General features: G+C 40.7%; 1 protein-coding gene across 1 annotated transcript in view; it reads left to right on the top strand.

The window, feature by feature from the left end:
- Positions 1–27,309, top strand: part of GALNT6 (polypeptide N-acetylgalactosaminyltransferase 6) — a 76,669-nt gene that overhangs the window by 33,830 nt on the left and 15,530 nt on the right. Inside the window, exons 3-5 of the mRNA XM_070934916.1 lie at positions 6,105–6,277; positions 15,280–15,429; positions 18,254–18,488. Of these exons, the coding sequence (XP_070791017.1) occupies positions 6,105–6,277; positions 15,280–15,429; positions 18,254–18,488 (558 nt within the window). The remainder of the gene's footprint in view (positions 1–6,104; positions 6,278–15,279; positions 15,430–18,253; positions 18,489–27,309) is intronic.

The raw sequence follows: 27,309 nt of genomic DNA on the forward strand, positions 1-27,309 counted from the left end.
CTTCACTCTGTTACCTTGCAGTGCCACCGTTGCCCCATTTACAGAGCGGTGAACATGGACAATTGCGGCCTTTTTCAATACATAAATAAGAAAAGGGGTTGCTCAAGTTCAAAAACTTTTCTTGATTACATCTGTCTCCTGCCCTTGGTTTTGGTCCATTTCCTCTCCCTCCGAGAAGCTCCGCTGCCTCCATAATTTTTCACTTTGCTCGGCCAGTGGAACAGACGGGGGCTTTTTTTACAGTACAGCAGGAGGGTGTGGAAGGAGGCAAACGTGATGCTCGTCACCCCTTCCCCTGTGGTCTCCCCGAAGCTTTTTCTAAGGCCGCTGCTGCGGCTTTTCATAAGGGGGATAAGTCAGTCAAAGGAGCCAACAAAAGGCAGCTTGAATAAGGGCTTAAAAACTAGGCTCGGTTGGCAAGACGGTTTTCTCTCTTCAACTTACCTCCTATCCTTCTGACAGCTGATTATTTCTGCCTAGCAGGTGTAGATACCCACAATAGAAGAATGCTGTGTTCAAGGCAGAGGGCAAGAATGTTATTCAGTCAACCCAAAAAAGCATAAACCAATTTCAATTAAAGGGTGTAAAGCCCTCCCAGAACCCAAACCATAAATCGGGGAAATTGGCTCAGATGGAGGGAGCCTGTGAATGAAACTTCTTCTTTTTTTTTTTTTATTGTTGAGTGCTTTGGAGAGGGAGCGAGGGAGGGGAGGGCCTGATCTGCCATGTGGAACATTTCCCCCCCCTCCCCCTTTTGATGTGCCCTAGAGGTATGCAGCATGTAAGGGACCCCTCTCTCTTCCTGCTGAAAGATTCAGAGGGTGGGATGGGTAGTGGAGTCAAAAGAGATTGCTATAAAGTGGGAGCCTCTTTTTAACAAAATGATTTGAATTCTTTGAGTCTCTGCCAAGCGTCCCTGCACAGGATTCATCTCGTATATCCTAGAACGTACCACATAGGTAATAATAATAATAATAATAATAATAATAATAATAATAATAATAATAATAATAATAATAATAATAATAAAGCTTATGGCTTCAAGCCAGTGGTGGGATTCAGGTAATTTAACAACCGGTTCTCTGCCCTAATGATTTCTTCCAACAACCAGTTTGCCAAACTGCTCAGAAAGTTAACAACCGGTTCTCCCGAAGTGGTACGAACTGGCTGAATCCCACCACTGATTCAAGCTAATAGGACTTCGTGGTTGGTTTACAGTCAGGTCCACTCCTGCGACAATCGTGAGAAAAGCAAGAACATGCTACAGAAAGATATTTTAAAGGGCTTCCTAGGTTTGCATAGGTATGTTTATTGTGGGAGATACTTTTGGCTTCTGGAAGCTCAAAAAAAAAAGAAGAAGAAGGGGTACCACTTTCTCACAAGGTATTGTTTCATTTGGAAAATGTGTGTGATGTGAGCCTTGTGTATTTCTTTAGACCACATAATGATGGCCTTATACGGATACTACTCAACTTACAACCATTCATTTAATGACCATTCAAAGTTACAATGGCACTGAAAAAAGTGATTTCCTTGTTTTACTATTTTTCACCCTTATGACTGTTGCAGCATCCCCATGGTCACGTGATCAAAATATGGTCACCTGGCAACGGGCATGGTATTTACGATGATTGCAGTGTCCCAGGATCATGTGATCACCTTTTGCGATCTTCTGACAAAGTCAGTGAGGAAGCCAGATTCACTTAACAACAGTGTTATTAACTGCAGTGATTCGCTTAACAACTGTGGCAAGAGAGGTCATAAAATGTGGCAAAACTTGCTTAAAAACTGTCTCGCTTAGCAACATACCGTATTTTTCGGCGTATAAGATGCACCTTTTTCCCCAAAAAAAGAGGGTGAAAATCTGGATGCGTTTTATACTCCAGATATAGCCCCGCCCAGCTTCTCAAACGGAGGTTTCAGAGTCTGAAAAAAGCATCAGAAAAGAAGCTTCAGAAAAGAAGCCCCCAAACAGAGCTTCAGAGGCTTTTTTTCTGAAGCTCTGTTTCGGAGGCTTTCAGAGGCAGGAAAAAAAGTTTTTTCTGAAACAGAGTTTCAGAGGCAGAAAAAAAAGCAAGGCACAGAGCTCACAACCAAGGAACCTGTTGCTAACATTCAACTCTGGGAACAGCTGATTGGGGGTATTCCAGGAGATGGATCCACCTACCAAGCAGCTTTTTTCTTATTTTCCTCCCCAAAAACTAAGGTGCGTCTTATACTCCAGTGTGTCTTATACTCCGAAAAATGAGGACTATCTGTACACAGTAAAATGGGTTTATATACTAGTCATACATACCAAAGAACAGCTTCTCTGTTTTAAAGCAGAGCATCGCTCTAGGTATGTTGAAAAAATGTGCAATCCCAGTAAGTATTCTTAAATATTTTAGCACGTATAGGTCCTTACGGATTTTAAACAAATAAAGCTCTTTGATGTTTTCTTTTTTTAAAATCTCAGCATCAACTCTTGCAGCAACTTGCCAAACCTTAAACAGACATTCTTCTCTTATTCCACAAGTTACCAAGGTCCACCGAGTCTCCATCCCTGTTGTAATGATATATAAATAGTTTACATATTACCAGATAGATACTATATACAAAGTGGAGAGGGATATGAAAAATTTGACACTGAATTCAGTACCGTACTAAGTCATGGCCAATGGATATATTTTAATTTTCTACACACAGCATGTAGCAATGCATGATATGTGAAAAATAAGTCAATATTAATCCAATAAATAAATAAACATATTAATGCAGGGATAAGCAACCATAGATTTCAGTGATCCTCTCTTCTCCAGCTTAGGACTTAAAATGTAGAGGGCAACGTAAACTCATCAAATCCACTTTTCACAGCTCTTGGACAGCTTCAGTGGAGAAAACACTGAAAATCAGAGGTGTGGGTTGGAAAAGACATAGAAATAGTATCATTTCTTCTAAGCCAGTGATGGCTTTTTGCCATCGTGTGCCAAAAGCGGGGAGAATGTGGGGGGGGGGTGTCGTGCGCGTGCATGCCCACACCCATAATTCAATGCGCCCCGCCTCCCGCACATGTATGTGTGACACCCCTTCCACTCTCCCCCCACTTTTGGCACGTGATGGCATGGAGGGCCCGGTAGGCCTATTTTTCACCCTCCCCAGGCTCCAGAGGCTTTCTTGGAACCTGGGGAGGGGTAAAATGGCCTTCCCCACCCCCAAGACCGTCCAGAGGCCAGAAACAGCCTGTTTCCCAACTTTCAGTGGGCCCAGAAGGCCCAAAAATCAGCTGGCCGATGCGTGCATGCACGCTGGAGCTGAGCTTGGGTAACACTTGCATGCCCACCAATATGGCTCTGTGTGCCACCTGTGGCACGCGTGCCATAGGTTTGCCATCACAGCCCTAAGTTAAGAAAACATACATTAAACCACATACATTACAGTACACAGATAGTCCTCGACTTACAACAGTTCATTTAGTGACTTCAAAGTTATAAAAAGTGACTTATGACCGTTTTTCACACTTACAACCACTGAGGTATCCCCATGGTCATGTGATCAAAATTCAGACGCTTGGCAACTGACTCCTATTTATGACGGTTGCAGTGTCCCAGGGTATTGTTGATTCCCTTTTGCAACCTTCTGACAAGCAAAGTCAATGGGGAAAACATTCATTTAACAACTGTGTTGCCAACTTAACAGCTGCAGTGATTCCCTTAACAAATTCAACAAGAAAGGTCATAAAATGGGGCAAAATTCACTTAACGAATGTCTCATTTAGCAACAGAAATTTGGGGCTCCATTGTGGTCATAAATCGAGGACTACCTGTATACATTAAATAATATAGATTAAACGACTAGTGAAAGAAAAATCCTATTACCATATACTTTTTAAATCCCATTATCATATAGATATCATTTTCTCTCCACTATGGCACTCTCTTCCCTCAAAGGGGGAAAAAAACTATTGACAATACCTCCCAAATCATTTGAAGATATTTGCTCTCCAACATTACATCTTCACTCATCCTCAAAAATTGCCCAACACTTGTTAGGGAGTTTAAGGTAGCCAGGTTTTCTCATTACGGCTGAAACTGAATGTTATCAGGGGAGCTCCCAGATTAACAAATAGTTCTTGGAATGAACTAGGGTCCCACTTTCTTTCAACAGTCCTTAGTTTAATTGTGCCAAGTTTTCTAGATGTTACAATATACCGTACTGCAACTGGTCAAACAACAGGAAGCAGAAGTTTTTGATCGTTTATCATGCAGTGAGCAGTGAAGGATGGTTTCTTTCTTTTTTTTTTTTATCTGAATGGCCAACCTTGGCAAAAGATCCCAAACTGCATGAGCTATGAGAAGGAGAAAGCTTTCCTACTTTCTAAAGGAATGCATGCTCTCTGTGAACAAAAAAAAAGACCTTCGTTGTAACTTTCTATTTTACAGCTGGGCTTGCAAACAATGGCAGAAGGCAATGCCGTTAGTCCCTAAATCTTAAAGAGAATAAATGATCCCTCTCTACCACCCCCTCCCCTCAATACTCTGCCAGGCAGAGCTTCCATTCACAAGCACATAGGAGAGAACCCATTGAGACCCTTCATTGTTGCGGCCTTCTTTCAGGGATGCAATTCATGACCTCATCCTGTGACCTACAGGCACTTAAGGGCAAGGTAAAGGAGGGGTGAAGCAGCCTGGACTGGTCACCAAATGCAATAGAGCTCTTGTCCCTTTCAAAAATTAGGAAGAAGGGGGATTTTAGCAGGTCTTTACGGTACTCCCTTGCAGTACTAAAATGCTAAGCTGCACCTGCTAAACTCCCCTTTATTTATGGGCCCACTCAGAACTAGCATAATCAAGTGATTAAGAGACTGAGCCCTGAAGCAACAAGCACTCGTTTTCAAAGGTTAACTTTGCCATATATTTACTAAGTAGCCTGGTTTGAATGGTGACTCTCTCAACCCCCATTTCCTCCAATATGAAACTCAAAAGTAGCATCAAAAGCAGTGGTGAAATCCAAATTTTTTTACTCCCGGTTCTGTGGCCGTGGCTTGGTGGACGTGGTGTGGCTTGGTGGGCATGGCAGGGGAAGGATACTGCAAAATCTCCATTCCCACTCCACTCCAGGGGAAGGATACTGCAAAATCCCCATTTCCTCCCCACTCCTGGAGGAAGGATATTGCAAAATCTCCATTCCCACCCCACTCCAGGGGAAGGATACTGCAAAATCTCAATTCCCACCCCACTCGGGGGCCAGCCAGAGGTGATATTTGCCGGTTCTCCGAACTACTCAAAATTTCCGCTACCGGTTCTCCAGAACCTGTCAGAACCTGCTGGATTTCACCCCTGATCAAAAGTGTTGATTGAGGTGATGTCTAACTAGTTAGAGATACTGCATTGACTCTGAGAAAGTCCATATACCTTAATTAAAGCAACTGAAGACTTATAGAATAGTTACAAGCTTAGTGTCAGACATGGGTCTACAAGCAGGGGAAGAGGGAATATGTATGCCCAGGTTCATTCCCACAGCACTAAGCAGTAGTTTAGTATTATATCTGAATGTGTAGTTTTGGTGGTTTGTGGCATGGCAATGGGAGGTCTTCAGATCAAGAACTCACATGCTTTGACAGATTATAGATCTTATACCCAGTATTTTAAACATATATCTTAGGTCAGATATATGGCAGCCAAGCATAATAGTCAGGACAGATAGGTCCCAGAACCCTGGAGAGTCCAAGCTAATTTGGAAAATTCTGGTGTTGGAAGGACATAATGTTTCAATTCCAGATACCAAGAACACGTAGTAAAGCACATTTTGTCCTATAGACAAGTTTGTCCTTGGGGTGTAGCCATTTCCTCAGACCCCAAATTAAGGGATTACAAGGTTGTAAAAAGGGAGTTTATTGTCGTATATGTCTGCATATTAAAACTGAGATAATATCTACTTACAAGAAGGGTTTTCTTAAATAACCCCAAAGTGCTAAAAAACATACATATTAAACTGAACACCGTATAACTCTATAACTCTTGGATGCAGAGCCTATCTAACTGAAATGTAAAAGTGTTCATTATCTAATTAATGTAACAATCCTATCTAATCTTAGTTGTAATTTAGATTTAATGTTCCTTTTGCAGGTGCATCGATCAAAAGTTCAAACGCTGCCCACCCCTTCCGACCACCAGTGTCATTATTGTCTTCCATAATGAAGCTTGGTCAACGTTGCTTCGCACTGTCTATAGTGTGCTGTACTCTTCTCCAGCTATATTGTTAAAGGAAATCATTCTTGTAGATGATGCCAGTACAGATGGCAAGTATAATCCCTTTGAAAGTGTGTGTACTTGTGTATTGTTCCTGAAAGACGATGAAGTATCCTGTATGTAAGAAATATTTTAAGATTTTTGGATCATAATATCCTATTTGCCTAAGAGCTACATTAACCAATACCTGCATTTATATCTAGGGATAGGATAGCTAGTGCTCCTTTCTCTGTTGGATGGATCCAATCTAACTTTAAAGTTGAGGACTATATAAAGCCAAAGCAAGGAAGGTCCTTGAAATTTGCCATCTACAATGAGCACCTGAACATCAGACTATGGGCATTCATTCTCTTCATCAACTTTGCCTCCCATGCTATAATGCATGACATGAAGAGAAACAGATTCATTGTTTTGAAATAAGTCAAAATTCAGACCTAAGTCCAAAAATATTGCCAGTCACGAAACAAGCTGTTTATACTGGAATACCTTGAATTAGTTTTCTCATAAGGAATGGTAAGGAAAATTCCTACCCCGCAATATGAGAAATTGATCACCAGTTAGCTTTTGGTTGCAGTTGCTGAGCTAAAGTTAGTGCAGCCGGTCACTCAATCTAAGGAAGCAGTTATATATTTTTTTCATGCTGCCATGTCACATGTTGTTTGACTTGATTTATACAATAAATGAAGCAAGCACCACATTTTGGTGTTACTCATTAACTCAGACTCTAGAACTTGTGTGAATATAATATCCTGCAGCAAAGATATACAAAAATTTAAAAACCCCAAATACCTTTTCACAGAACTGTATTTAGCCTCTATCCCAAACTACTCAGCTGGGCAAGTTTAGAAACCGCAAACTGTATTTAGCAATCTAAATTGGTTATACTTCAGATTAAGATAATGACATGGTTCAACATCACGACTTGTATACTGTGCCTCTGCCTGCTTTCCTGGCTCTCTGCTACTCAAGGTTTTCAAACGGCCAGTAAAGATACTACAGTGAAAGAGGTGTTTTTTTTTAACATACTAATGAGTTGCAAGTTTTAATACCAGCTTGTGCATACTATCTCCTATGTTGACCCGTTATTTCTCCTTTCATCGTAGATTTAAATCTTTCTCTTCTACTCCATTCTGCATCCATTCTTTGCTTTCTCTCTAAATCTCTTTAAATTGTCTCCAACTTTTCCCCTTCATGGGGAACAATACCATTTTCCAGGAGGGAGGGAAGATTATTTTGGACATTCTTCTCATGTATCTTTTCCTGTGTCCTTAGCTCCACATTTTTACAATGCAATGTTTTATATTAGCAGTTAGACAAATAACACAATTAGCCAATATGAAATCTATTAATGGAAACAACACAAGTGTATTTTTTCCTTCTAGTAAGATTAGTATTTTAACCACTTGTAGGGCCAATCAAATGCTTACATGTAGTCCTCAGCTTATGATCACAACTGAGCCCAAAATTTGTGTTGCTACGCAAGACAGTTTTTAAGGGAGTTTAGTCCCATTTTACAACCTTTCTTGCTGCAGTTGTTAAGTTAGTAACACAATTGATAAATGAATCTGGTTTCCCCATTGACTTTGCCTGTCAGAGGTTAGCAAAAGATGATCACGTGACCCCAGGACACTGCAACTGTCATAGATACATGCCAGTTGCCAAGGGTCTGAATTTGGATCACATGACCATGGGGATACTGCAACAGTCGTAAATGCGAAAAACGGTCATAAGTCACTTTTTTCATTGCTGTTATAACTTTGAACAGTCACTAAACAAATGACCATAAATCAAGGACTACTGGTATTAGCTTCCAACCTCAAGAGGTGAGTACAGAAAGTAGTGGGTACAATCTTGTTCAGGTTCTTTGGTTTCAGAGGTATTCCAGGCATAGGACAAGATGTGGAGGCTGGCCAGCATGTTTTTGAAGAATCCATGCTTGCTTCTAAGAGGCTCTGCATCTTTTCCAGTATTGTATGCTGGGTCCTGCTTTTGCCAAGTCAGGTTATTGATCCTTGTAGCCAAAGGCACCATATTTTTCAGACGAAAAAGTGGGTGGAAAGGTCTGTGCGTCTTATAGGTCTGTTTTTGGCCTCCCAAACCCTCCGCGTGTCCTGTTTATGCCCTCCCCAGCATCCAGAAACACTCTGCAGGCTAAAATCGGGGCCGGGGAGGGCAAAAACGGGATGCTTGGAGGCCAAAAACTATTTTTTTTTCATGTTTTCCTTCTCTAAACCTAGGTGCGTCTTATAGTCCAGTGCGTCTTATAGTCTGAAAAATACGGTATCTTCCATGGTAGAGTGTCAGAGAAATGCAGAAGGCATCTTTCTCCTTACAGTGTATTTCTGTAGCTCATAAATTAGGTTAGAAATTACAGTAGTTTAAATTGAAAGGAAGTGATTTCATCCCAAACCCCTGAGCTTCATGGCTATAAGTGATGCTATCCTGCTCCTAACTTGATATTGTTCCACCACAGCATGCATTTTCTTCTAACCCTTTCCCTTGTCTCACTCATGCTCACCCCACCCCACCCCACCCCACCAACGGGTCAAAGAAATCTTAAATCATTATTAATTTAACAATGCGAATGAGTTTTAAGAGGTGTTCCACAACTGGAAAAAAATGCAGTTGAGAAGACTGCTCGTGAGCAAACTGGTTATAAAGTTTCTTGCTTCTTTTATCAGATTAACCAGATCTTATTTCCAGAAATAATAAGCAGCTTGTTCAAAGCGGTGTGGTTTTTGAAGCACTGTATTTTGAAAAGTTTAATGTCCTCTTTGACTCCTTTGCTGTAACTGCAGCATTTAACTATGCAGCTATTTTAGAGATTCTGGCACATGATACTATGCCAACATACAACGCTGATATTGTAAGTATTATTTCTATGTTTTTCACTAAACCTGCCCTGCAGGAAAGGTGAGAAAGCTACTGCCTTATGTGAAAAGGATGCAGATTATTGGCTGGCAGCCTGCCTTTTAAAAGAGTTACTTTAAAATTGAAAGGTAAAACACTAATAAATGAATTGATTCTGAAGACAGATTAATTGCTAGAGTTGTCCTAAGTACTTTGTTGCTGGAGGTAGAACAGCAAATGTTCTCTTCATATAGTTGTGTAAAAAAAAAAAAAAAACCACAAGCCAGAAAAGATCAGATATCTAACAATTTTCATGATACATCTTGAAGTAACTTTTCATTTTATCTAATGATAGGACCATTGCCACACAGTTCTAAGGATTTTCTTTAGTCTTCTGCTTTCATATAGTGGATGAGATGTTGTAGTTCTCTCTTTGCATACCCCAAATGGATGCTTATGCAGAACATAGAATAATAGGGGTAGAAGGGACCTTGGAGGTCTTCTACTCCAACATCTGCTTGAGCAGGAGACCCTATATCAGTGATGGCTAACCTTTTCCGGACCAAGTGCCCAAAGTGCATGCCCAAACCCTCAAAATGCAATGCGTGCGCGGCCCCTGTGTACGCCCCCCGCACATGCACTTGTGGGCCCCCCCTGCACACACCCCACCCCCCGCATATGCGCAGCAGACACCCGAAGACCAGCTGGCTGACCAGAGGTGCATGCCCAGCGGAGCTGAACTGGGGCGATGGCTCACACGCCATCAGAGATGGCGCTGCGTGCCACCTCTGGTGGCGATAGATTCGCCATCACGGCCCTATACCATGCTGGACAAATGGCTGTTCTATCTGTTCTTGAAAACCTCCAGTGATGAAAGTGTCCACAACTTCTGGAGGCAAGTCATTCCACTGATTAATTGGTCTGTCAGGAAATTTCTTCTTAGTTCTAGGTTGGCTTTCTCTTTAATGTTCTTCCACTTGTTACTTCTTATCCTGCCCTCAGGTGCTTTGGAGAATAGGTCAACCCCTTCTCTGTGACAGCCCCTCAAGTACTGGAAGGCTGCTATCACATCATTACTAATCATTCTCTTCCTTAGACTAGACATACCCAGTTACTGCAACCGTTCATCGTATCTCCTAATCATCTTTGTTGCTCTTTTCTGCCCTGTTTCTAGAGTCTCCACATCTTTTTTGTATCATGGTGACCAGAACTGGATGCAGTATTCCAAGTATGGTCTCACCAATGCAGTATACACTTCACATGGCCTTGAGACTATCCTTCTGTTAATGCAGCCTAGGAGTGCATTGATTTTTTTTTTTGCCAGCTTTTTTTGCCAGATTAGTTCTCCAGCTGAGTCTTGGGTTTAGTGCACGTATACAGAGATTACTATTCCCCATCGCCTCCTCAACATCAGGATTTTGGGAGGAAGAACAGCATTTTTCTTGAGCAGTAGAGTCAAGGATGCATAAATTATGAGTTCCAGACATCTTGGAATGCCTGACACAGCATTCTGAGCAGGAAAGTACCTATTTGATACAAAACCTCTACAGTTGTTGGTACTTGTAGACAAAGGCCTAGGAGTTCTCCAAACATAAAAGAATTATGTTTCTCTTTGAATCTTGTAATGTAGTGTTGTAATATAGAGATGCCTAGATGGATTATAAATTGCTTTGCAAGCATTAACTCACCCCATATGAATAAGCAGTTGCCTATCATTTTTTTCCCTTAGCTGGAAATTTTCTTAACAAAAGGCCTTCCTTGCTTTGAATTGCTTTGAACAAATATTCAGGACCATTAACGATTAACCCCTTCCTGTTCTCATCTTAAGCTAACACCAGTACAGAAGGCAGAGCCAATTCGTAAGAAAACAATGCATATTAGTTAAGTAAAAGAGAGGTTTGCTACTGTTTCCTTGTCTATTATTTAGGCTGTATACAGCCTAAATAATAGACAACAAAATGGATAGCAAACCTCTCTCTCTTTTACTTAATTAATAAGCATTGTTTTATTTTATTTTTTTATCTGTTGTCTATTATTTAGGCTGCATACATATACAGAGAGGACATCGTGGCTCAGTGGCTAAGACTGGTTACTAAAATTGTGCTGACAATTAAAAACACAATTTCGGAGTCAGTTTTGAAGGTCCCTATTTGCATTACTAGGCTCTTTCTTCAAAAGAAAATCTGAAGCAAGAGTAGCATATGAGTTTGGCTGGTGATAATAAGAACTTTAAGGGATGTGGTGGCTCAGTGGCTAAGACGCTGAGCTTGTCGATCGAAAGGTCGACAGTTCAGCGGTTCAAATCCCTAGTGCCGCATAACGGGGTGAGCTCCCGTTACTTGTCCCAGTTTTTGCCAACCTAGCAATTCGAAAGCACGTAAAAAATGCAAGTAGAAAAATAGGAACCACTTTGGTGGGAAGGTAACAGTGTTCCGTGCATCTTTGGCATTTAGTCATGCCAGCCACATGACCACGGAGACATCTTCGGACAGAGCTGGCTCTTCGGCTTAGGAACGGAGATGAGCACTGCCCCTACAGCTGGAAACGACTAGCACACATGTGCAGGGGAACCTTTACTTTTACATATATAGAAAAAATTCCAAAGCTAGTTTTGACCCAATCGCTCAGGAAATATTAAAATCAATAAGAATTTAACTAGAGTTTTAATTAATATAAAGAACAAGTAAACTACTGTCACTAAGAATTCTTTTTAATATATATTTTAATACAGATAACTTACACTTATTGGGCTATTTTATTTAGGTTTTTGCTTGCTGTTAGACTCTGAAAACGCATGTACACTCACATGCAGACAGAAAACATCCCTATCTACAGTGTTTCCCCGAAAATAAGACAAGGTATTATTTTCTTTTGACTCTCCCCCCCCCATAAAGGCTTGGCCTTATTATCAGGAGGGTCTTATTATTTTGGGGGTGCAGGAGGCGGCGAGCGTGGGACTAGATGTCCTGTCACTCCCGTCGCCTCCCCTCCCTATTCTTCGCGCCAGCCAAGCAGCCTTACATGTCCCACCCCACCCCAATGGCAACAGCTTCTTCCCTTCCCCACCGTCTCTTTATCGAGAGGGGTGGCAGGTGGGGCGGGGGAGAAGCGAGACTTGTGGAGCGAGATGTGGCTTCCCTTGCCGTCTCTTCTCCCAGCCTCGTCAGGCATGACAGGGCTCCTGCCCCTCGCTTAGCCACCTGCCCCTTTAGGGATGTAATTTGTGGGTGGCAGGTAGGGCAGGTGAGAAGCGGGACGCAGGTCTTACCTTTCAAGCTCCGTCGCTTTCCTTGCCATTGTGTCCAGGGAAACACACTGTAAAAGAAAACCTCCTCGCGAGTTCAATCAAACTTCTCGAACTCGAGAAGGTAAAATACAGATCCAATGCCTTTATTGCTGTCTCTTCCTATCATTTGTTATCTTAAAACCAGATTTATATTGGGTGATCGTCAAATGGAGGGTTGTCAAGAACAAGCCACCACCACACCATTCTATCCACACTGAAGAATGAAAACAAAATTATTAGCCCATTATCCTGCACATAACCTGCGAATTTTAAAGAGAATGAACTTTGTTAAAAACCTCCTGTCTAATGTGGGGAGACAATAATTTGCTTGGCCTAGTTAATCAAGTAACAATTTTTATTGTTGACACTGTAGTAAGCTATTATTTCTAGTATCTCCAAAGACTTCAGAGTTAGTGGGAGAGTGTGTTTGTTCGTGTATATGTGACTGTAAGAAGACAACTCCTCAGCTACTTTGGCTGAAAGTTGCTTCTATTTTATAGTTGTCATTTTCCAATTCCGTGCTGTCATTTCCTGCCCTCTTCCTCTTCTGTACCACTATTATACCCTTCAGATTCACAACAGAGTCCTTTAGGGTGGCTGCAATTTACAAAGCTAACAATCTCTCCCCACAGAGACTTGAACTGCTTCCTGCCCACAGGTTGCACCTGCCACCAAAAGTGTGGTCAGAGTAATTCTAAATAAGGACTTAGCTTTGATGCTAAGAGATGCTGGGTTAAGGGGGAGTGGGGATGAGAGAAACAGAGTTCCCCTTTTTTTTGTTTCCTGATAAATAAATAGGGTTCTGCGATTAATGCAAGTAATTGGATATTGGCAGGCAAGATATTCAACATCGTTTTGCCCAGTGGTGGGATTCAGCCAGTTCGCACCACTTCAGGAGAACCGGTTGTTAAATTTCTGAGCAGTTTGGTGAATTGGTCGTTGGAAGAAATCATTAGGGCAGAGAACCGATTGTTAAATTATTTGAATCCCACTACTGGTTTTGCCCCCAATCTTGATCCCTCCAAATATGTTAGACTCCCAACTCCCATTACTGGATGTACTCTGGGGGCACACAGTGAAGGAAAGGAGCCTGTAACTCTTAGATATTAGCATAAGAAAGGACGTCATTGAGAAGTATTATCTTCTGTTTGAAGAATGGGTGGGTAGCGATAGGAACTGCCTTGAATACACTCCTGAAATTAGTGCTAAGCAACAAAGCAACAAAAGCACTTAGATAAACTTTTAGGCATCTGTACAAAATCACCTATTTTCCCACCCCACCTCTATCCAATGAATACCTGCTTTCTTACTCAGTGCATTCTGCTTTTTTGATCAGTATACTTTCCCATGTCAACATTGTATGAAATGCTTAGACCCAGAACAATCAGGGAGATAAATCATCGCCCAGAATTGTTTATTAGACTTTTGAAACCTCTAATGCAGTTTGTTATTCAGTGTTTAATTTTAATTCACTTTTGAGCTCTTTAAAAAAAAAGTGTGTAGCAGCCTTCCTGCACTTGTAGTCTAAAGTGAACAAGTTTGCAAAGCAAGTTCTAATATGTTCTGAGCCGCTAGCTGAAGACCAGTGATTTGAAAACATTTTCCAAATAATGGATAAGAAATTTGGGCAATGAGCAAATATAAAATTTAATGCTTTAATCAAATGCTGCCAGTGGGGTTTGTTTTTTGTTGTTTGTTATGGTGTGTTCCCCATTCTTGGATAACAAGAATCAAAGCATATGTCTTCTACAGCATACTCTTGGGTGTGTTTGTTTGAAAGTATAGCAACCTGCTTTGAGGTATTAATACATAAGTGTGTGTGTGTGTGTGTGGTTGAGAACGACTTTCAATGATCATAGTGGGCTTTTATTTTCCTGCTCGAACATGTATAAAATCGCACTCTTTGACTGGTAAAGATTGTGTATTTTTTTTTTCTTCACTACCTTTCTCTGGTCCCAACTTCTCATTTTTTTTCCTGAGCCATTCATTTCTCTAATCATCATATATGGTTTCATAAGCACTTTTTAGTTCTTAAACTTGTTTTCAAGCAAAAAGTAAACGTGAAATTAAAAACCGGAGATTAAATTGATCCCCCATAGGGATGAGAATCTGACTCCCATTGTCACCAGACTCTTGAGCATCATATCCCACTGACTGACTGGCTGACTACGTGTCTGCCCATCTCCTTCATAAAGGGACTCTGGGTGGTGTACAATAAAATATTAAAACATAAAAACAAAAGTTAAAATTTAAAAAGAGGCAAGGATGATTTAAAAAAATGTTAAAAATTAATTAAAAGAAAAAGGGAGGGCTTTCAGGCAGGAGTGAAATCCAGCAGGTTCTGACAGGTTCTGAAAAACTGGTAGTGGAAATTTTGAGTAGTTTGGAGAACCGGCAAATACTACCTCTGGCTGACCCCAGAATGGGGTGGGAATGGAGATTTTGCAATATCCTTCCAGGAGTGGGGAGGGAATGGAGATTTTGCAGTATCCTTCCCCTGTAGTAGGGTGGGAATGGAGATCTTGCAGTATCCTTCCCCTGCCACGCCCACCAAACCACACCATGCCCACTAAGCCATGCCCACAGAACCGGTAGTAAAAGAATTTGGATTTCACCACTGCTTTCAAGGCACCAACCAACCAACCCCATGGCCGCATGCTTCTATGTGAACCGCAAGCAAGGCCGCCCGCACCACCATGTCTTTTTACCTTTCTGAAAGGCCAGGAGAGTGGAGCCACACAGAGTGAGGACAAAGGCAGAGAAGGCATTCTTCCTGGATCCTGCCAATCAGAATTACTTAACTGACAGTGTCCGCAACGTATTTTCCCTGCCTGACCGAGTGGGATGGGACAGTGTAATGGTACAAAGACAGTTCTGTAGATAACCTGGCCTCATGTTTGATGAATTCTCTTTCAGACTACTTGAAAGACGAGTTGGACAACTATGTGAAGCAATTGCAGGTAGTCAGAGTCGTCCGGCAGTTGGAGAGAAAGGGCTTAATAACTGCCCGATTGCTTGGTGCCAGTGTTGCCAAGGGTGATGTCCTCACTTTCTTGGATGCTCATTGTAAGTAATAAATCTCTTTCTTGATAAAGTTTGCCTTTCCTTGACACTCAGTGCCAGTTCATAGACTTGTATGCGTTAATTCGGTGTCTCTCAACACATCTTAGAGTTGCCAAGGTTGAGAAACACTGCATTAATTGATTGCTCTACATCTCAGGTTGGTTCATAGAACCATATTCGCCCCTTGATCAATCTCCATCCACTAATGAGCAGCCCAATGCGTTGAATGGCAGGCTTAATGCTACCGATTCTGATTGTTGTGTTGTGTGAATGGCACTTGAATGACCTAATTAACAGACTGTACTAAGAATGCTATTTTTTGTTCAAGTTGTTAAGGCAATAAAACTGCATCCAACATGCTCAGATGTAGGTTGGATGCATCATCATTCAATATTTAATCGCAAAGGAAATGAAGTAGAGTTGCTAGGAATCAGGAACCTATGCATTCAATGCATTATTCATTTAATGTACATATAAGTGTCTCTGTCCTGGAGGCATGTTCTGATTCTCTTGTATAGAGTATGTGGTTTAAAAAAATAAAACCCTTAGGTAAGTTTGATTCCCAGAATGTTCACTATATTTACTTCATCCCTTTGTCTCTCCATTTTTAGATCTCATACGATCTTTTCCCTCCATAGTTCCATTTTTGTCCATTTTGTCCAATTTTGCAAATTACTTAATGGCTCAATTTGTTTGGAAGATAGACTCAAGAGTCAGAAGGATAATGACAGACTTTAGCATTGAGCCCTATCCAATAAGATGCAGTTCAGTGCTGAAAAAGTAAGGTCCCATACTTAGGCAGGAAAAACCAGGTGCACAGGTACAGGGCAGGCAGTACCTAGCTCAACAGTAGTGCCTGTGAGAGGGATCTTGATGCCCTGGGGAATTATTGCTTAAGTATGAGTCAGCAGTGTGCTACAGCTGCCAAAAAACCCAACAGAGTCCTTGGCTGCATCAACAGAAGGATAGCATCAAGATCACAAGAAGTGATAGTACCATTCTGTATTGCACTAGTGAGACCACATTTGAAATACTACACCCAGTTCTGGTTACCACCATTCAAAAAGGATGTTGAGGCCCTCGGAAGAGTGCAGAGAAGAGCAAGAAAGATGATAATGGATCTGAAGGCTAAATCATACAATTATCAGCTAACGGAACTAAGTACCGTATTTTTTGGAGTATAAGACGCACTGGAGTATAAATCGCAGCTTAGTTTTTGGGGAAGAAAATAGGGGGGAAAATCTGCCTACCAGGTATTCATCTGGCTTAGTCTGGTCAGCTTCAGCACATTAGTGTGCTGGTTTTTTATCCCCTGCTTGGGGATAAAAAACAGCTTCTAAGGCACAGCTGAGAGGAAGCAGCAATGAGAAAAGCAGGCAAAGCATGGGGAGATCGCTTCACTCAGCTAGTGCCTAGTTAGGGCTGAAAAAAAGCTTCTAAAGAACAGCTGAGAGTCGGAGCAAAGCATGGAGATTGCTTCACTCGCTAGTGCCTCGTTAAAGCACAGCAGAGAGTCGAGAGAGGAGGCAAAGCTGGGAAGATCGCTTCACTTGCTAGCACCTCGCTACTGCCTCGTTAGGGCTGAAAAAAAGCTTCGAAAAAGCTACATTCGGAGTATAAGACACACCCAAATTTTCAGCCTCTTTTACGGGAAAAAAGGTGTGTCTTACACTCCAAAAAATACAGCATGTTTAGCCTAATGAGGAGAAGGCTTAGGGGAGGCCTGAAAGTAGTTTTCCAATACTAGAAGGGCTGTCATAGGGAAAAGGGCATAAATTTATTCTCCAAAGCATCTGAGGACAGGACAAGAAGCAATGGATGGAAGTTTGTCAGAGGGAGATCCAACCTGGAAATGAGAAGGAATTTTCTGACAGTGAGAACAATTAATCAATAGAACATCTTACTTCCTGGAGTTATTGGTGCTCTTATCACTGGAGGTTTTCAAGAAAAGATTGGACAACTATTTGTCCAGGATAGTATAAGGACTCTTGCCTTGGATAGGGGCAGAATAGGGATAGGGATAGATGGCCTCCATGGTCCCTTCCAGTCCTATGATTCTATAATTCTATGTATTGAGATTGACATCTGGACACATTAATGCAAGTTTTCTTGACTGCAATATGAAAATGCTTTGTCATTATCTTTTTCTGGAAAGGCATTTTTTATTTGTCAGTCTATGCTGGCTGGAGAATTCTGGGAGTTGAAGTCCACAAGTCTTCAAGCTGCCAAGTTGAAGACCTCTGGTCTAACCTATGGCCCAGGTAATTCCAAAACTGTCTATAATCCAAATACCAGCCAGATTTGATCCTGGGTATATTCTGAGCCCAGAAAAGATCAGATGTCCTCATCTTGCAAATGTTAAGGCAATAAATATTGAAGCTTTTCAAAGAAAATTGGGGATCCATATGACTTTCCATGGGTAAGAAAGTGAACATTATAAGAGAAATATTTTCAGAGTAGCAGTTCCTGAGCATCAGGTATCTCTGAAAAACTTTGAAAGGTAGAAGTGACCGCAGCAACTGTCAGGTACAAAGAAAGAAGCAGGAACAGGAGTTTTAGTTCAAAGTACTTCAAGTTTATTACATGCTACTTATACACAAGAATCTGATCTACTAAACGGTCAAGGTAAATTGGTGCTAGATAAAAGTAAATGGAATTCAAGGGGGGCTGGACTTAGGTCTCTTGGAGCATAGGGACTCCAAACTGATGACACATTTGACTCCGTCCCCGGGCTCAGCCTGGTCATCTCCTACAACAGCAGCATTTGGAAATAGGGATTTATTTTTGTGGAGATGGTGTAGCAGTTCCTGATTGATTTTTTCCTCAGGTGAATGTTTCCATGGATGGTTAGAACCTCTCCTATCGCGCATTGCTGAAGAGCCCACAGCTGTGGTCAGTCCAGATATCACCACCATTGACCTGAACACCTTTGAATTTTCCAAGCCCATCCAATATGGGAAGCAGCACAGTCGGGGAAACTTTGATTGGAGTCTTACTTTTGGCTGGGAGGCTATCCCTCAACACGAGAAGCAGAGAAGAAAAGATGAGACCTACCCAATCAAGTAGGTTCAAGCTGAAAGTTTGATACCATTGTTAACATGTCTGGAGAAGTGATGGGTGGCAGATTGCCTTAAAAAAGCAGGGTTTCCCAAAGCATAGGTTTCAGTTTTGGAAATCCTGAAATCAGTTATATACAGATTCTTTCTTTTTATATCCCACTGTAAGAATCTTAGTCATGAAATCAAAATCACGGCATTTCTATTTTTTGACAGAAATTGAGAGCTTGGGGTTTTGCCTGGACTAAGGTAGCCAGATTGCTTCAGGTTTATCTTGGATCTCTAAATCTAGTCTTCTATAAACTGGGTGCCATCCAGATGGGTGGGTTTCAATTCCTAAAATTCTCACCATGCTGACTGGAATTATGTCAAGCCTGAACATCTGGGGAGCCCTCAGATTGAAAACGGCATCAGTACCATTGGCTCTGACAGGCGAGATGGACAGCAAACAAATTCAATAAATAAATAAATAAACAAACAAACAAACAAACATACATACATACATACATACATACATACATACATACATACATATATACACACATATAAACGTACATTCCAAAATGGTCACCTAATGAGACGGAGATGCTGAGGCATATTCCTCAGAGATAGCCAAGGAAGTGCATCTAGATGACTTAGCATTTCATGTTAAAGTAGCATCTGTATGGAATCTACCAGCAGAGAATATCTGAAGGTTTGCACTGAGATGTTCTTATCATCTTCAAATCAAAGTGGAAGGGATTTGCTTTCTCTCCATTGTGCCCGAATTCGTTACCTTAACTGTTGTTTTTCTCAAAATTAAGAGTGTTGATGTGAGGAAACCATTATAGGTCTGAAGCCTGTAGGTTTAGCCTCTGTTATCAGGTCGTGCTGATGTTAATGCTTCACATAACATGGATATAATATCATAAATTACAGTGACAGCTTGTACTTACAGGTATTGTATTTACTGCTCTCATTTAAAAAACAGAAAGGGCCTCCCTCTGGCATCCCATGAGCCAAGCCTAATTAGGCAGAATAATCATTTCTCTTCTCCAGTTGAAAGGGAACAAGAACAATGCCACAGGCAAGAATGAACCATTAGGCTACTTCTCAAAAGACAGATAAGGAATATCAAAGAAAGAAACTTTTTCAAACTTTTATCACCCTTGCCTTGCACTTCTAAGGATTAGTTAAAGCCCCTTGATGTGGCAGAAAAAGCAGAAATAATTCATGAAACCACAAATTAAACCATCTCTTCATGTTTCATACTTCACATAAGCCACGGTTCAAATAAATAAACTAGTAACAAATAGTGATTTATTGCCCTAAAAAAATAACAATGGCTTATGCCTTGTTCCTGTTTGCACATCGCACTAAACTGCAAAGAAAACATGTACTTTGTGCGATGTATAAAGCCAGCTAGGAAGCTTTAATGAACAGAGAATCCAGAGATTCATCAAGCAGCATTTTCCCATATTAGAGTTCTTGAAGCCCAAACTTTTCCAAGTGCCTTTCTTACTGATCTTTGATCTGTCATGGCTGAACTCTGCCTATAAAACACTTGTTTAATGGTTTAAGGCTGTCAAGGTGGGAGGGGGGGATGGGATGCAGCCTCTTCCTTGAACTCTTGAGCGAAGGGAGGTCACGATGAGCTTCATTCCTACAAATGAAAGAAGTTATTAAATCTCTTCAGACTCCAGTCAGGCCTTGCTGTTTAGTTCTCAGTAACAAGTCAATTGTTTTCTTTAATCTGTCACTCTTTATTTTAAATTCAGTCATTTCAATGCCTTGCAAAAGCCTGCTTGCATTTTTAAATTCTGTCCATACGTTTAGTCTTAACAAAATATAACAAAGGGATCTGCTGCTTGCATTGTGACAATAGATTTGTGTTGAGCAGGAACAGGACAGATGCATTCAGCTGGGATCCATTTTAGCAACACCACCATAGTTTAACATTGTCACTACAAGCACTGGCAAGTCCTGTCCCATTCCCCATGTCTCCCACACCCCCATTGGCTTTCTTCTGTTGAAGCCCAGAGAAGGAAACTAGAATCATCCGTGTCTATTTGTAAAGTAACTTTACACTGGCGAACCCCAGGAGGAGAGCCTTCTCTGTGGTGGCACCTATCCTTTGGAACAATCTACCCCCAGAGATACGAGTGATCTCCGACCTCCGGACTTTTCGTCGGGCCCTAAAAACTCATCTCTTTCAGTTAGCCGGTCTCTCTTGATTTTATGGTTGATTTTAAATTTTGATATGGATTTTAAATTGATAAATTTTAAACTATGGGCCAAATTTAATTATTTTAAATCTATTTTTAATCGTACTTTATGTGTAAATGTTTTATTTTGGCTGTTCACCGCCCTGAGTCCGAAAGGAGAAGGGCGGTATAGAAATTTGAATAATAAAATAAAATAAAATAAACTTGAATCCCTTGATATATTCCAAATTTAGGGTAACCCTGATGTAGCCAGAGCTCCCCCAAGTTCAGATATGATTAAGAATTCAGATTAATTTGAGAAGGAAATAGGCGCTTCTAGCGGCTTCATGGCTATCTCAGAGGGGAAGGTAAATGCAGTGCCGAAAAATCTTCCCACTCCTGAACTGTACTTGGACACGGAAGGACTATACTGTATATACATGATAACTTTTCAAAAAGCAGAAGGCATATTATAAATCAAAGGCGTAGACAGCTTAGTGCAGAATAGAAAAAGTCGGTGTTTACAGCTAATCCTCGACTTACAGCAATTTATTTAGCTGACCGTTTGAAGTTACAACGGCACTGGAAAAAGTGACTTATTTTTCATACTTATGACTGTTGCAGCATCTCCGTGGTCACATGATTTACGTTCGGATGCTTGACAACTAACTCCACATTTATGACGGTCGCAGTCGTGCAATCCCCTTGGCAACCTTCTGACAAGCAAAAGTCCATGGGGAAGCCAGATTGACTTAACAACCATGTTAAGTAACTTAAGAACTGCAGTGATCGATGTAACCAATGTGGCAAGAAAAGTCGTAAAATGGAGCAAAGCTCACTTAACAAATTTCTCACTTAATAACCATAAATTTTGGACCCGACTTGTGGTCATAAGTTGAGGACTACCTATATTAGTCTCCTTAGCTCATTGAGCTGATCGAATTCACTCTAGCCTTATTTCCACAATTTTTGTAAAAAGTGGCCTGCCTGTTTTTGGTACGATTCCATGAACCAATTGAAGTTCCGTCTGTCGAGTAATGGATCTTCTTCTGCTTTCCAGTGCCTGGAGAATATATCCATCTTTGAGCAGCAGATGCTATTTCAGAACTTTGCTTTTGAGTTTGGTTTACTTTAAATATTTTATGTGAAAACACTTATCTCTGCAATCGTACCAAGCATAGTTTGTTATCTTTCATTTTTCATCTGTAGGCTGTAGTTAAACAGCACTTATTCTGTTCGGATTTTCATGTGCTTCTAAAAATTGCTTTTATGGAACTGATACTGGGATCAAATACTTCAAATTGTAGTTTAAAATCTAGATGTATTCTGAAAGCATTTTAGCATCCTCTCAACGTAATGCAAACAAATATACAATTTTTAAGCCTTGTTTAGAACCCTTATGGCAGTGTTTCTCAACCTTGGTAGCTTGAAGATGGGTGGACTTCAACTCCCAGAATCCCCCAGCTAGCGCTGCTGGCTGGGGGATTCTGGGAGTTGAAGTCCACCCATCTTCAAGCTACCAAGGTTGAGAAACACTGCCTTATGGTTATGTATGTACTCCCAGCAATACAGGCAGCCCTCAACCTACAGCCTCAGTTGAGCCCAACATTTTTGTTGCTAAACAAGGCAATTGATAAGTGAATTTTGCCCCATTTTACAATCTCTCTTGCCAAAGTTGTTAAGTGGATCACTGCAGTTGTTAAATTAGTGATACAGTTGTTATGTGAATCTGGCTTCCCCATTGAATTTGCTTGTCAGAAAGGGAATCGTGTGATCCCAGGACAATGCAACTATCATAAATACGAATCAGTTGTCAAGCATCTGAATTTTGACCACGTGACCATGGCGATGCATCAATGGTCGTAAGTGTGAAAAAAAGGTCATAACCCCTTTTTTTTCCAGTGCTGTTGTAACTTTGGGCAGTCACTAAATGACCTGTTATAAGTTGAGGACTACTTGTACAGGTAGTCCTCAACTAAGCCACCACATCTCCCGGGCGTTCTGAGTTTGTTTGGCAGAAAAACTTGCATCTATACTTCCAGACTGAGAGAAGTAAATGAAAGTTGCCAGCATGTTGATGCAGCAGAGGAGGGAATTTGCAGAGGTAGAACAATATTGATTAGAAAAATAAGCCATCTAAATTTAAATCTAAAACAAGACCTTGAATTAGACCAGAAGCAAACTGGCATCCAGTGCAGAGCAGAATTGCAATATGGGAATATATATAACTTTCCGCTATGTTCTACACGAGCTGCAGTTTCGAAATACCATTCAAGTGCAGCTCCATGTAGAGCACATTATAATAATCCAATCTGGAAGTGACTAGGGCATGAGTAAATGTGAGCCAATATGACAGAAAGATGTACATTTTCCTTGGAGTGTACTATTTACTATTATGATACTCTGGTACATATAATAAGATGGATGATATGGAATAGTCATTTTTAGTGATCCCACTAATCTCTAATTTGCCATTGGAATTGGCACAGATGTATTTTAGAGTGGTGCAGTGGCCTAGAGGTGGAGCTCTTGCCTCACAAGCAGGAGGCTGTGAGTTCAATCCTAGGTAGCAGCAAGTATTTCTCTCTCTGGGCACAATGAGTAAATATATGAGCTGCAAACTCTGCATTGGCAACAGGAAGGGCATCTGGACAGTAAACACTCAGCTCGCTCCAGTTGCCCTGACTCTACCCTAATGCCTGGGATTACGGGATCATTAAAAGACAAATATTTTTTTGGCACAGATGAATTTTGTTCCTAAGCATTTATTTGTGCAACTGACACTTAAATACTCCTGGACACAATCTAGCACTGAACTGTGTGCACATCATTCCAGTAGGCTTAAGGATGACTAAATTTGAGTGAGACTATTATTATTATTTATTGAATTTATATCCCGCCCTTCTCCCCGAAGGGACTCAGGGCGGTGAACAGCCGAGAATTAAAATAACATACAATATAAAAGTTAAGATAATTAAAAATAAATTAAATTAATCGGCCTCCCAATTTAAAACCCCTAGCTATACAATTAAAAAACTAACCCATAAAACCTATTCAGGCCAGGCCAGCTTGCTGAAGTAAAAACGTCTTCAGGGCCTTACGGAAAGTGCGGAGATCTGGAATCAGGCGTATTCTGGGAGGTAGCTCGTTCCAGAGGGCGGGTGCTCCCACAGAGAAGGCTCCCCCCCGGGGGCCGCCAGCCGACATTGCTTGACTGACGGCACCCTGAGGAGGCCTGCTCTGTGAGAGCGTATTGGCCGGTGGGAGGTTATCGGTAGCAGAAGGCGGTCTCGTAAATACCCTGGCCCTAAGCCATGGAGCGCTTTAAAGGTGAGAACCAACACCTTGAAGTGCACCTGGAAGACCACCGGGAGCCAGTGCAGCTCCATGTAGAGAGCGTTGCTGTAGTCCAGGCGAGAAGTGACGAGAGCATGAGTGACTGTGCATAAGGAATCCCGACTCAGAAAGGGGCACAACTATGGGTTCTTAGAATTTTCCTCCCTGCCCACTTCAAAGAATCATCTTTAGAGAGGAAGGAAGGAAGGAATTTTATTTTTAAACAAAAATAATGGCTAAGTGGATGCTCCATTTTTAAGGTGTTAATTTCCTATCCTTGAATAGGAAAAATGACATTCCTCTTGATTGGGGTTCTCCTGATATTCTGTGAAGTAGCAATATTGTTCTTGTTTTGCTCTAGTTATGGTTGAACTGGTTCCAGACTTTTCCAGCCTGATTGATGATTGAAACTGATTCCATCGTACAGTATTTACTATTATATCACCTGTTGAGTTTTTATCTAATCTTTTAGATAAAATTTAAGATAAAATATCTTTTAGATAAAATAGATAAAATGGTATCTTTTCTTTTTATGTACACTGAGACCATATGCACCAAAGACAAATTCCTTGTGTGTCCAATCACACTTGGCCAATGAAGAATTCTATCTATCTATCTAATCAGTTCATGGAGTGCTTTATTATGGCTCAGTGACATTTCAGTATTTTGTAAGATATAGGAGTGCATGTAAACGGCATACTGTACTGCTGCTGAGTTTTTAATTTTATTTTTCCAAATGCATATCGTCTAATAATGAATTTGCATATTTGAAGCAGGATTGAATTTCGAAATGTGCAGACGAAACCAACTGTTTATGCAGCAACTTTCACCAAGCTTTATGTTGGAAATGTTTAGAGTCAGTCTCAATATTAATGACACAGATATTACTGCTACACAGTTAAAAGATATATCTACAAAGTATAACAGTCCCTCTTGCAAAGGAATTTTAAGAGCTATACCTCTGTCTTGTAAGATGCTAGAAATTTCTAATGGGGAATACCCACCTCCATTCATTTTTAGAATCTCTTGTAGCTAATTAAATTAGGATTTTTTAAAAAAAAGGTTTGCAGTATTAATAGCCTAATAATAATAATAATAATAATAATAATAATAATAATAATAATAATAATAATAATAATAATAATAATAATAATTTTATTTCTATACCGCCCTTCTCCCGAAGGACTCAGGGCGGTGTACAGCCAAACACAGGACACAACAATAATTAAAAATTAAAATAATTAAATAGATTTGGCCAATTTAAAACCCCAAAAATTAAAATACCTAAGACTGCTCCTGCACTCTCCCCCATACCACAACATCAGAAAAAATAAGAATTGGAGTGATTTATCTCCCAAGTGTCATTTGGTATAGTACAAGGTTTGTAAACTGCCTGTTAGACCCACACTTCCTTGAAAGACAATGACAGGACCTTTTCCCCCTGCTGTATCAAAGCAGGATAATAAGAGCTGTGACATGAAAGAACCAAGGTTTATTTCTCCCTCTTTCAAACTCTGCCAGCCCCTTGTCTCTCTTGGCAGTGGACAACTGAAAAGTCATTAAGGTAACCAGCCTCTCCACTTCTTAAAGCTTGAAATGACCTTGAAATTCATGGTGCCAGCCATTTGATACCGGCTTGGCCCTCCTCCCTTCCAAGAGGGAGACAAAATCCTGTTCCTTTGGCCTCAAGTACAGCTCTTCTTTGTGCAGAGGTCAAACAGGAGGCTGTTCTGTCTCAATGAAAGAGGCACAGAGATTCCTTTTTGTTATTGCTTATGGAGAAAAAGAAAGCAAAAGAGAGAGAGAGAAAGAAAGAAAGACATTGGCAACTTGGCTTTTCATCGGCTCCTAATCTCCTCTATAACAGAAGCTGCAATAGAGGACTGGTTTCAGAGAAAACTTTGCTGAAGCTAGTTTCTGGTGCTAGTCTCAGCTTTTCTTTTCCTTAAAACAAATGAACATGCAAGCAAGGACAAAGAGTTCTGGGGTAACTAATAATGAAAGTAGGGCAACACTCTATCCCCAAATACTCTTATTTGTGCCCAACCTTTGCAGCGATGATACCCAAGGATAAATAAAGGCCCAGTCTGCCTCTGAAGGGCCATCCTTGAAGCTCTTAAGGAATGTGATCCATCCCAAACACTGTGGTTATTTCTTATTTTTGGATGCAGTTAATCAAGAATATGCATCAAATTAGCAGGTTTGACTCCCCCATTTCCCCCCCCCCCCCATCGCATCTAATTCTGGAATTAGCAGCTGCCGTCTTGTCAGCAAGTGTTTGAACTACCAGGCAAAATGTTTCGGACAAAAAGTGGTAGGAGGGATGAGAGGAGAATATGTTTGTGTGAATACGTACAACACTCATGCACAATCATGCATATTGACTTCAATGCATTTGTTTAGATTTTATATGTACAGCCCTGCTTTTTGATCAATACAGCGATTTCTATTAAATAAAAATTGGTGTACAAGCATCAATTTGGTTTGGGGTTTTTTTGTTTTGTTTTAAAAAAGTTGTAGATGATACTGCTGCCTAAAAACTTCAGAGAATGGGAGTGGAAGTGTTGCCTTGCACACACCCCTGCCCCCCACCCCCCACTCCAGTTCACATAATTTGTTTGTTCCTTTAAGTGAAGCATTATCATTCAGATAGGTGTGGTTTGTGATTCTTGACTTTTTTGGTAACTGAATCAGGAAATTGTGGGTACTGTTTGGGGAGGGTAGTGTGCTAATTTAATGCTTTTATTTTGTTTCTTAAAAAATCCATTTTTATGCTTCCTTTTATATCAAATATGCTTTCCATGTAATTTAGAAAACTAAGATTTTTAGGATACTTGGTAGAGGACTAGAAAATACGTGGAGATTCAGCTTTATGGGCAATCAGTGGAAAAAAATATTAAAACGTAAAACATTTACATATTTTGAATATTTAAATATTCCAGCCATCCTCACATCTTTTGCCATATTTTTTTTAAAAAAAAAACAAAACTTGAAACTTGTAGTAAAAGCCTGAGATCACTTCTCAAAGGTTGCTTCGGTACAAGGATGTCTGAAAGTTGCCTTTGATATAGTGCAGGAAAAGGCTTGCCTTCCAATTTATGTGATCTGCTTTGATCAAGGCCCTGAGAAACTTCTCCAGAAGTCATTGCCAATATCTCCCAGCATCCTTCTGCATTGCCTATGCTAAGTGGAGACACTAGAAATTCAACAATATCTGGAATGCCGTACAATGCCTTTCCCTACTTTAGCCGTTGTAACCTGGTTTGACCTTTCCTTAATATTTCATTCAGAAAAGTTAGAGAGAATGA

Source organism: Pituophis catenifer, unplaced genomic scaffold, assembly GCF_029215685.1.
Source record: "Pituophis catenifer annectens isolate HBS135680 unplaced genomic scaffold, rPitCat1.0.hap2 SCAF_2, whole genome shotgun sequence".
NCBI classification, from domain to species: Eukaryota; Metazoa; Chordata; class Lepidosauria; order Squamata; family Colubridae; genus Pituophis; species Pituophis catenifer.